The sequence below is a fragment of the Crocuta crocuta genome, unplaced genomic scaffold (assembly GCF_008692635.1).
Source record: "Crocuta crocuta isolate KB4526 unplaced genomic scaffold, BGI_CrCroc_1.0 scaffold115, whole genome shotgun sequence".
NCBI classification, from domain to species: domain Eukaryota; kingdom Metazoa; phylum Chordata; class Mammalia; order Carnivora; family Hyaenidae; genus Crocuta; species Crocuta crocuta.
The window spans coordinates 7087802-7097259 of NW_027530575.1; the positions used below are offsets into that span (position 1 = coordinate 7087802).

A 9458-nucleotide genomic window follows, 5' to 3' on the forward strand; every position below is an offset into this window, starting at 1 on the left:
GACGAACGCCCGCGGGTAGCGCCTCCCCCAAGCGAGGTGACCCCTTCGGTGGGAGCGCAGCCTGCCCCGTACATCCGCTTCCCAGCAGGTCTGGGGGGCTGAGGGGTTAGAGGGAGGGCCCGGGCCCGGGGAACAAAGGCGAACGGAGGGGAAACGCCTCTTCCTTCGCCCCCACCCAGCTGGGCTCCTCCGGGAGCGTTAATGGGGCGCGGGCGGGGCGGAGAGTCCAGCTGGGAACAGGAGATGGGACCATATGGTGATGGGAGGAAGCGCCTGAGCCCCCCTGCACCGGCGGGGGCGCCCCGAATCCACTAGGGGGACTGGGCCGAGTCCGCCGGGGACCCCCTATCCAGTGTCAGGCGTGAGCGAGGGTGGGCAGATGGTCAGGAAGAGGTGGCACCGGCCGACAGGTGGGCTGGGGCTGGGGGTGGGGTAAGGGCCCCAGCCTGGCGGCCCTGCCCAGCATGGGGAAAGGCTTCCTGCCACTTGCCTTCCCCTCCTCGAACTCGTTCTCCCGGAACACCGGGTGGGGCCGAGGGCTGGGCAGGAAAGCGCCCAGGTTCGGTCCTCTTTTAAAATGGGAGAAAGCCCCACAGGCAGTTGAGAAATAGCTTTGCGAAGGGTTCCTCCGCCACCGTGCCTTCCTTTCAGCCAGGCCTCCAGGAGCCTCATGGTGCCTCTCAGGGAGTAGCCATGGACAGCTGGGGAAACTGAGGCCTAGGAAGGTAGTGAGGGCTAAGGGGGTGTCCCTGACGCAGGTGAAGCAGCCCAACTGTGGGGACAAATTGCCAGGAAAGGGTCAGGGGTGGAGGGGTGGTGGTAAGGTTCTTATTATGTGGCTTCCTTGGAATTGGGGACTATCACTGCAGCCTCTGTGGGCTGGGGCCGGGGTGAGTCAGCCCTGCCTCTAGGGAGACAGGCCCACCCCTTTGACAAACAGAAGGTGGCAGTACCCATTTGGGGGGAGAGCTGGGCTTTAAGCCTGGGCTGTGTCCTCTGAAACCCCCTTCCCCATGGAGGTCAGGGATGGGGTTAAACTCTGCTTTGGAAGGTGGGGGGTGTCACGGCAGGTGTCCCTGCCAAAGTCAACACCCAGGCCCTGAGGGGGGGAGGCTCTATCCACCAGCTGGCAGGCCCCCCCTCCCCCCCAGCTCACACCTGGGCTGGGCCAGCTGCTCGCTGTGGGGCAAAGTCCACACCCAGGCTTTCTGCAGGGTCTGGTTCCTCAGTGGCCAGAGGAGGCTCCCCATGTGCCCCCCCATCACCTGGGCCCTTGCACTTGCTAAATGTCCCCATTTTCCAGAAGAGAACACTGAGGCCCGCAGAGACCAAGTGATGCATCTGAGGCCACTTAGCCTCCAAGTGGCAGAGTGAGGATTTGAATCCAGGTCTGGTGTGTACATTGGAGCCATTCCTGGTGTTTTACTGTTCTACAGGGCTTCAGCCCCGCCCCGCTCCCCCCCAGGAGGCTCCCTGCCAAGATGGCATCTGCCGGAGACCCCCCCAGTGGCCCACGGGATGCAGCAGACCAGAACTTCGACTACATGTTTAAGCTGCTTCTCATTGGCAATAGCAGCGTGGGCAAGACGTCCTTCCTGTTCCGCTATGCGGACGACTCCTTCACGCCTGCCTTTGTCAGCACCGTGGGCATTGACTTCAAGGTCAAGACGGTCTATCGGCACGACAAGAGGATCAAGCTGCAGATCTGGGTGGGCCCGGCGGCTGCCGTGGGTCTGTGGCAGGGGACAGAAGTCTGTCTGCAGGCCCGGGAGGGCCTGGGGTCCCTCCACGAATGTCCGTGATACGATGCAGGGCTGTGGGGAGGGGGTCCAGGGTGAGGGAGGGGAGGGAGCTAGGGGTAGACGTGAAGAGGAGGGGGACATTATCTGTGGGCTGAATTCATCAGGATGAGGGGCACGTGCCCTGCCCAGTGGAGTCTGAGGGGCAGATGGTGCCGATCAAGGCATTAGACATCCTGGTGACGAAAGGTGGGAAGAGGTTTGGGTACCATCGCAGGGGCGACCCCAGGGTCCCCCCGCTGAGCCTCTGTGCTCTTCAGAGACAGGCTCGTGCTCCCAGTGTGGCTGCAGATGACGATTGTCGTGGTAGCACCAGGATGTCTTCATCACGATGGTATTGTCTGGCCCCGCTGGCTCTTGGCTGTGAGCCAAGTTTGGTCTCGGAGATGAGGTCAAAGGGGCTTACAAATATGAGAGGCGCTGACCCCTCCACCTGGGAATTCCCCACGGGCAGGGCGATGTCTTCCATCAGACCCGGGCTGTGAGCACGGGGTGATGCCCTGCTTAGGGCCCTGCAGGGGTGGGGTGGCGAGCAGAGTAGCTTCTCGTTGCCTGACCCTGCTGCGTTCCTAGGACACGGCGGGCCAAGAGCGTTACCGGACGATCACCACAGCCTACTACCGCGGCGCCATGGGCTTCCTGCTCATGTATGACGTCGCCAGCCAGGAGTCCTTCACCGCCGTGCAGGACTGGTGAGTGCTTGTGACCGCGGACACCCTGGCCGTCGCCCTCTGGCCCTGGCCCTTAACCTCGAGCCTAATGGCCCTCCCACTCCACAGGGCCACACAGATCAAGACCTACTCCTGGGACAACGCTCAGGTCATCCTTGTGGGGAACAAGTGCGACCTGGAGGATGAGCGTGTTGTGCCTACTGAGGACGGCCGGAGGCTTGCTGATGACCTCGGTGAGTGCCCAGCCCGGGGCCCCCGGCCCTGGGCCTCTCAGACCAAACCCCAGTGCCCACCCTTGGGTTCCAGGTGCAACCACAGTCAGCACCCCTTTGGCTTTGAGGATCCGCTCGGAAAAATACCCACACGTATGCCACCTTCCGCATTTAATTTCGGAGAATTCGGTTACAGAGATTCCCTCCCTCCCTGCCCCAAAACGTTCCCGGAAATTTATCCTGCAAACGGGCCGCCCACATGGGAAGTGGCAAGTTTATCAGATCTTGAGGGCAAGCTTGGGAACCTCTTAAATGTCTCACAGTGGGGGAAGCAGCCAAACATAAAGCATAGTCATGTGGTGGAATACCACACAGGGGTGAAAAGGGGCGAGCATGCTCTGCTATGGCAAGATCTCTGGGCTCTATGCGGAAGTGGGAAAAGCAAACTGCAGGAAAGTGGGCTTGGCTGCTTCCTTTAGTCCGCGGCTCAGCAAATGTTGTTGCTGTTTTTAATTTTTTAGTGTTTTATTTACTTTTGAGAGAGAGAGAGAGAGACAGCGTGTGAGCAGGGGAGGGACAGAGAGAGAGACACACACAGAATCCTAAGCAGGCTCTAGGCTCTGAGCTGTCAGCACAGAACCAGACGCAGGGCTCGAACTCATGAATTGTGAGATCGTGACCTGAGCCGAAGTCGGACGCTTAACTGCTTAACCAACTGAGCCACCCGAGCACCCCAGCAAATCTTTTTTTTTTAATTTTTATTTATTTCTGAGAGAGAGAGAGAGAGAGAGAGACAGCGTGAGCAAAGGAGGGTAAGAGAGAGGGAGACACAGAATCCGAGAAACAGGCTCCAGGCTCTGAGCTAGCTGTCAGCACAGAGCCCGATGCGGGGCTCGAACCCACGAACTGTGAGGTCATGACCTGAGCTGAAGTCGGACGCCCAACCGACTGAGCCACCCAGGCGCCCCCTTAAAAGGCCAGATAGGAAATATTTTCAGCCCTGGGGTCTCTGTCCCCACTCAGCTCTGCTTGAAAGCTGCCAGAGAAAATGAGTGAACGAGTGTGACTGACTGTCATCAAAACATTATTTATAAAAATAGGCAATGGACCAGATCTTGCCTGTGACTTGAAGTTTTCTGACCCCTGCATTCGTGTATAAAAAGGGTAAAAATAAGGATATAGATTTATGTTGGCCTGAAGAAACTCTGGGAGGATCCAGAAGGATCTAGTAACGGCGATGACCTGTGTCTGAGAACTGGGGGCCAGGGCGCTAGGATGGAAGGAGGATTTTTTTCAGCCTACCTTTTTGAATCAGGCAAATGGAAATTTAAGCTCAAAGGAAATCTGGCCTGGAGTATTCTAGGATTCTAACCCCTCCCCAGGACTCCCCTTGCAGTAGACAGTGTAACCACTATAGGGGAAGGTGGGTTAAGGACCCAGACTCAGGAGCTAGGCTCCCATTCCTCAACCCACTAGCTGTGTGACCTTGGACACATCGCCTCCCCTCTCTGTGCTTCCATTTCTCTACCTGGGAAACAGAGTGAAAATGGTTAGCGCTGTTAGAAAGATGACATAAGCCAACACTTGTCCGGTTTGAACATTAACTCGTATTATTTCTCGATCACTTGGTGATCCTGTGTTGGTAACTTAAGCCCTCTGGGCCTGCACTGCCTCTGTGTGAAGTGGATTTAATAACAGCCTCACCTCATCCAGTTGTCATGGGGGTTAAATGAGTTATGACGGACGAAGCAGTTATCACAGCCCGGCATGCATGTAGATTGTATCTGGGTGTTAGCTAGTGTGATTGTGAACTGTTGTTGATGCTTTGTACATAAAACTCTAGGCTCCACATAACAGCCCGCAAATCCTAAAATATTTACTATCTGGCTCTTTACAGAGAAAGGTCAGGGACCCTGGACTATAACAGTTCTCTCTCTCTGTCTTAAATCATGGCTCTACCATATAGATATTTTTAAATATTTATTTTTGAGAGACAGAGAGAGCATGAGCGGGGGAGGCGCAGAGAGAGAGGGAGACACAGAATCCGAAGCAGGTTCCAGGCTCTGAGCTGTCAGCACAGAGCCTGACGCGGGGCTCGAACCCACGAACTGTGAGATCATGACCTGAGCCAAAGTCGGCCGCCTAACCGACTGAGCCACCCAGGTGCCCCCCTCTCTCTTTCTCTCTTTTTTCCTTGTTACCATCTATTTGTTGGACAAACTGGGTTTTTGTTCCATGGAATATTTCCCATTTGAGATTTGCCTCTTTGCTCCCTCGTGGTGTCATTTAACTTGTTCCTTTGTTCGCTGTGTCTCCAGCTTGGCTCTCATTTGCAGGTGTGCTGGGGGGTCAGCTTTTGCAGCCTGGGGCTAGATCCCCAGTTTTCCTGGAACCGGGGAAATCAGCTATGACCCAGCCATGGGCTAGAACCCTCCTGAATGTTGCCCACACCTCCCAGGGAACATCTAGCGAGGGGGCCGTAGGGGGTTCCTAATCTGTCATTAAGTTTAAAATACCGATGAACAGAGCAGTAGGCAGAATTTGAGCCCAGTTTTGCAGGGGAAAGAATACACACATGGGGCGCCTGGGTGGCTCAGTCGGTTAAGCCTCTGACTCTTGATTTCGATTCAGGTCTTGATCTCACGGTTCTTGAGTTTGAGCCCTGCATTGGGCTCCATGCTGAGCGCAGAGACCCTGCTTGGGATTCGACCTCTCTCCCTCTCTTCTCTCTGCCCCTCCCCTGCTTGCACTCTCTCTCTCAAAAATTAAAAACAAGAAAACTTCACGCACAAGCATGCACACACACACACACACACACACACACACACACACACACACACAACCCCAATAGTTGTGTATTTGTGTTAAAAAATATATATACAGCAGAAGGCTAAATACCAAAACACCAATAGTAATTGTTTCTCGATGATAAAATCACAAATAGCTTCTCTGTCCTGATGTTTTTCAGGAGTTTCTGACGTCTTCAGTGGATTTCTCCACTGAATGTTTACAATCAGGGGGAAAAAAGTATTAAGAAAAAAAACTGAGATTGTTTGAGCCGCACACAGATAAGGAAATGCCAGTTTTGCTTAAGAGGACAATGGGGTGAGACTGACAATCACTAGGCTCAGAATAAGAGATCTGAGGGGCGCCTGGGTGGCTTAGTCGGTTAAGCGTCTGACTTTCGCTTAGGTCATGATCTCGCGGTTCATGGGTTCGGGCCCCGTGTCGGGCTCTGTGCTGACTGCCAGCTCAGAGCATGGAGCCTGTTTCAGTCTGTGACTCCCTCTCTCTCTGACCCTTCCCTCCTCACGCTGTCTCTCTCTCTCTCTCTCCTAGAAATAAAAAAAAAGGAAAGAGATCTGAGTTCATGCCCTGCCTCTGCCATTCATTCATTCATTCATTCATTCATTCATTCATTCATTTAGCAACTAGGTTCTGAGCACCTGCTCTGGGCCAGACGCTGGAAGAGGCAGACAGTAATTCTACCTTGGAGCTGGCATTCTAGTAGCGGAGACAGACAGTAAATGGATAATTACACACATGATTATTTAATTACAATTACATTTTTATAGCACGGCATGATGGGGTTGGGAGAGAGGCCCGTTTGCCCTGTGCTGTGGGTCCAATGGGGGCGTTTGAATTTCTGGCCCAACTTGGCAGGTACGGTGGGTGTGGACATGTCGGAGACCTGTAGGCAGAGCCTGAACCAGCCTTTTAGGGTGCAAGAAGCCTTGTCAGGTACACTACACCCTTAATTTTAGGTAGCTAAGGGACGACAGGGAAGTCCCCAAAGTATATTTACTACCTTCCACATGTGGGAGAACAAGCTTTTTTTAAAAATTTTTTCAAGTTTAGGGGCGCCTGGGTGGCTTAGTCGGTTAAGCTTCCGACTTTCGCTTGGGTCATGATCTCGCGGTTTGTGGGTTCGAGCCCCCCGTCGGGCTCTGTGCTGACTGCCAGCTCGGAGCCTGGAGCCTGTTTCAGTCTGTGACTCCCTCTCTCTCTGACCCTCCCCTGCTCACGCTGTCTCTCTCTCTCTCCTAGAAATAAATAAAACATTAAAAAAAAATTTTTTTTTTTTAAATTTTTTTTTCAAGTTTATTTATTTTGAGAGAAAGAGAGAACAGGGGAGGGACAGAGAGAGAATCCCAAGCAGGCTCTGCACTGTCAGCACAGAGCCCGATGCGGGGCTCAAACCCACGAACCGTGAGATCATGACCTGAGCCAAAACCAAAAGTCAGAGGCTTAACCGACTGAACCGCCCAGGTGCCCCAGGACAAAGCTTTTTTAAAATGAGAGACAAGGTATGCTGGTCTCTTTGATGCTGAGAATGTATTCTAGGGCACCTGGTTGGCTCAGTTGGTGGAGCATATGACTTTTGATCTTACAGGTGTAAGTTTGAGCCCCACGTTGGGTGTACGGCTAACTTTAAAAATAAAATCTCAAAAAAAAAAATAATCCTGGGGCGCCTGGGTGGCTCAGTCATTTTAGCGTCCAACTTCGGCTCAAGTCATGATCACAGAATTTGTGGGTTCGAGCCCCGCATCGGGCTCTGTGCTGACAGCTCAGAGCCTGAAGCCTGCTTCCGATTCTGTGTCTCCGTCTCTTTCTGCCCCTCCCCCACTCACGCTCTGTCTGTTTCTCCAAAATGAATAAACGTTAAATAAAAAATATATATACTCAAAGGAACTTCGTGTCCCCTTCCCCAGAAGGAGTCAGCCAGCGTGCCCTCCCTCCTGAGGCCCAAGGTGGGACCATAGGAATATTTATTATTATTCATTAATTTAGACCTAAAATACGTATTTCATATTTATTAACTATTGTAAGCCAGGCAGCCTGGGTGTGAATCCCAGCTCTCACACGTGATACCTTGGGACTGATAGCTTTTCCTCTCTGTGCCTTGGTTTCCTCATCTGTAAAATGGACTCTAACAGCATGACCCTCAGGGCATCATGAAATGGGTTAATTTGCATAAAATGCAGAGAAAAGGGCCTCCCACAGTAGGCATGAAGTCCACACTGCTTGTTATGATCATTTATTATTCTCCTTGTTACCATTTTTAGCACGGTCTGTGGGCCCAGAGCGGTCAGCATCGCCTCTGCCCCACAGACCCCGGGAAACCTGCCGATCGATACGTGCGGGCCGGGCCCCAGAACATTGCTTGCTGGACTCTTGCAGCCCCTGCTTTGTGACAGAGAGATTCTTAGACTAATCCACCCGGGGTGGGGGTGGGGGGCTGCCCCCACAGGTTTTCATCGGCAGCCGCCTCGCTCCCATCTTACAGACGAGCAAACCGAGGCTTCGAGGGATCGAGGCACTGAGCCGAGGTCCCGCGAGTGCATGAAGGGCAGGCCTGGGCTTGAAAGCCACGTCTGGGTGAAGCCACAGCCCCGCCTTACTGGTGTTCCCACCCTGTGTCCATCCAGGTTTCGAGTTCTTTGAGGCCAGCGCCAAGGAGAACATCAACGTGAAGCAGGTCTTTGAGCGCCTGGTGGACATCATCTGTGAGAAGATGAATGAGTCCCTAGAACCCAGCTCCAGTCCGGGCAGCAATGGGAAAGGCCCGGCCTTGGGGGACACCCCAGCCCCCGAGCCCAGCGGCTGCAGCTGCTAGAGATGGTCCCCAGCCCCTGTCCACCCCTTCCTGCCTCGGCAGGGACTGTGACTGAGGCATGAGCCACAAGGGCTGTTTCCTAGCTCAGGGCACCCCCTTCCCTCCCGCCAGCCATTGACCCCGACCCCTCCGCATGGCTGGTTCTCTCGCCATGGCCGCCATCTTGCCGGAAGCAGCCTGATATCACAGGCCCCAGACCCTGGGGACTCTGCCCTGCAGGCGGGGCCTGGAGATGGTGACGTGCACGAGCTTGCTGCTTTTCGAGCATTTTCATGGAGGGAGCGAGGGCAGCGGGTCCCACCCCGGTCTAGTGGAGGGGTGGCCACAGTGCCTTCTGGGTTAGAACTGTTGTTCTCGGCCATTCCATGTCAGGCGCCGCCTGGAGTTCACAAGCTGGTCTGTCTTCTTCCTCCTGCGGTGTGAGTCCTCAGAGTTCTCCTTCGGAGATGTGGAAGGCGACTCCTTTCTCAGGGTCCCTCCGGGGTGGCCCCAAGCCTGCCCCCAACCCTCCCCGACCCCCAGGCCTCAAGCTTCCAAGGCAGGGAGGTGACTCTGGCCCTCGCAGACCCTTCCCTCCTGGCCTGCCGCTCGTCTGCCTGTGAACGCAGTATTAAAGCANAGGCTGGGCGGAGAATGACCCAACCCCGGGCGTTCCTGCTGGGGGCACTTTGCCAGGAGTTCACCTCAGAGCCGGGAGCCCCGGCCCTCCTGCCCACACCTGCCTCTCCCAGACCCCGTTTGGCTGGCGATGTTTTAAGCAAGGGCTTTCCACATCTTACATCCTGCCAGAAAAGGAAATTGAGCAAGGTTCCCACAGCCTGCCCTTGCCGGCCGCTGGCCGATGGAAGGACTTGGGCTCCTCCCCGTCGAGGACCCTTGAGGACCCAGAGTCCATTTCCTGAGTGATATCAGTGGCGGGGCCCAGCAATGCGATGCTTCCTATTAATGGAAGAGTCCCTCTCAGGGAGGCCTTGGGGCTGGGGCGGAAGAGGCAAGGAGGCAGGGTTGTGTAATAGTTATTGCCACATGCGATTCACAGATAAAGCTTGGGGGTTGGCTGGGAACCAGTCCCCCTGGTTGACTGGGGTCCCCAGCCAGCGGGGTGGTGCAGTCTGAGGATCCACCTCTTACCTCCACCCCCCACCCCAACTCAGTGTCA

General features: G+C 54.8%; 1 protein-coding gene across 1 annotated transcript; it reads left to right on the top strand.

The window, feature by feature from the left end:
• The first annotated feature begins 2 nt into the window (after positions 1-2).
• RAB3D (RAB3D, member RAS oncogene family) lies at positions 3-8911 on the top strand. Its single transcript, XM_077767910.1, has 5 exons — positions 3-88; positions 1437-1709; positions 2373-2491; positions 2579-2703; positions 8112-8911. Exons 2-5 carry the CDS (start codon positions 1482-1484, stop codon positions 8297-8299), a joined length of 660 nt encoding a protein of 219 aa, XP_077624036.1. The 5' UTR covers positions 3-88; positions 1437-1481; the 3' UTR covers positions 8300-8911.
• The last annotated feature ends 547 nt before the right edge of the window (positions 8912-9458 follow it).

Bases quoted from the DNA above. Each gene is read 5' to 3' on its own strand.
- RAB3D (XM_077767910.1), top strand. From the start codon at position 1,482: ATGGCATCTGCCGGAGACCCCCCCAGTGGCCCACGGGATGCAGCAGAC. The intron at 1,710-2,372 runs GTGGGCCCGGCG...CTGCGTTCCTAG, and splicing joins GGATCAAGCTGCAGATCTGG to GACACGGCGGGCCAAGAGCG. The intron at 2,704-8,111 runs GTGAGTGCCCAG...GTGTCCATCCAG, and splicing joins GAGGCTTGCTGATGACCTCG to GTTTCGAGTTCTTTGAGGCC.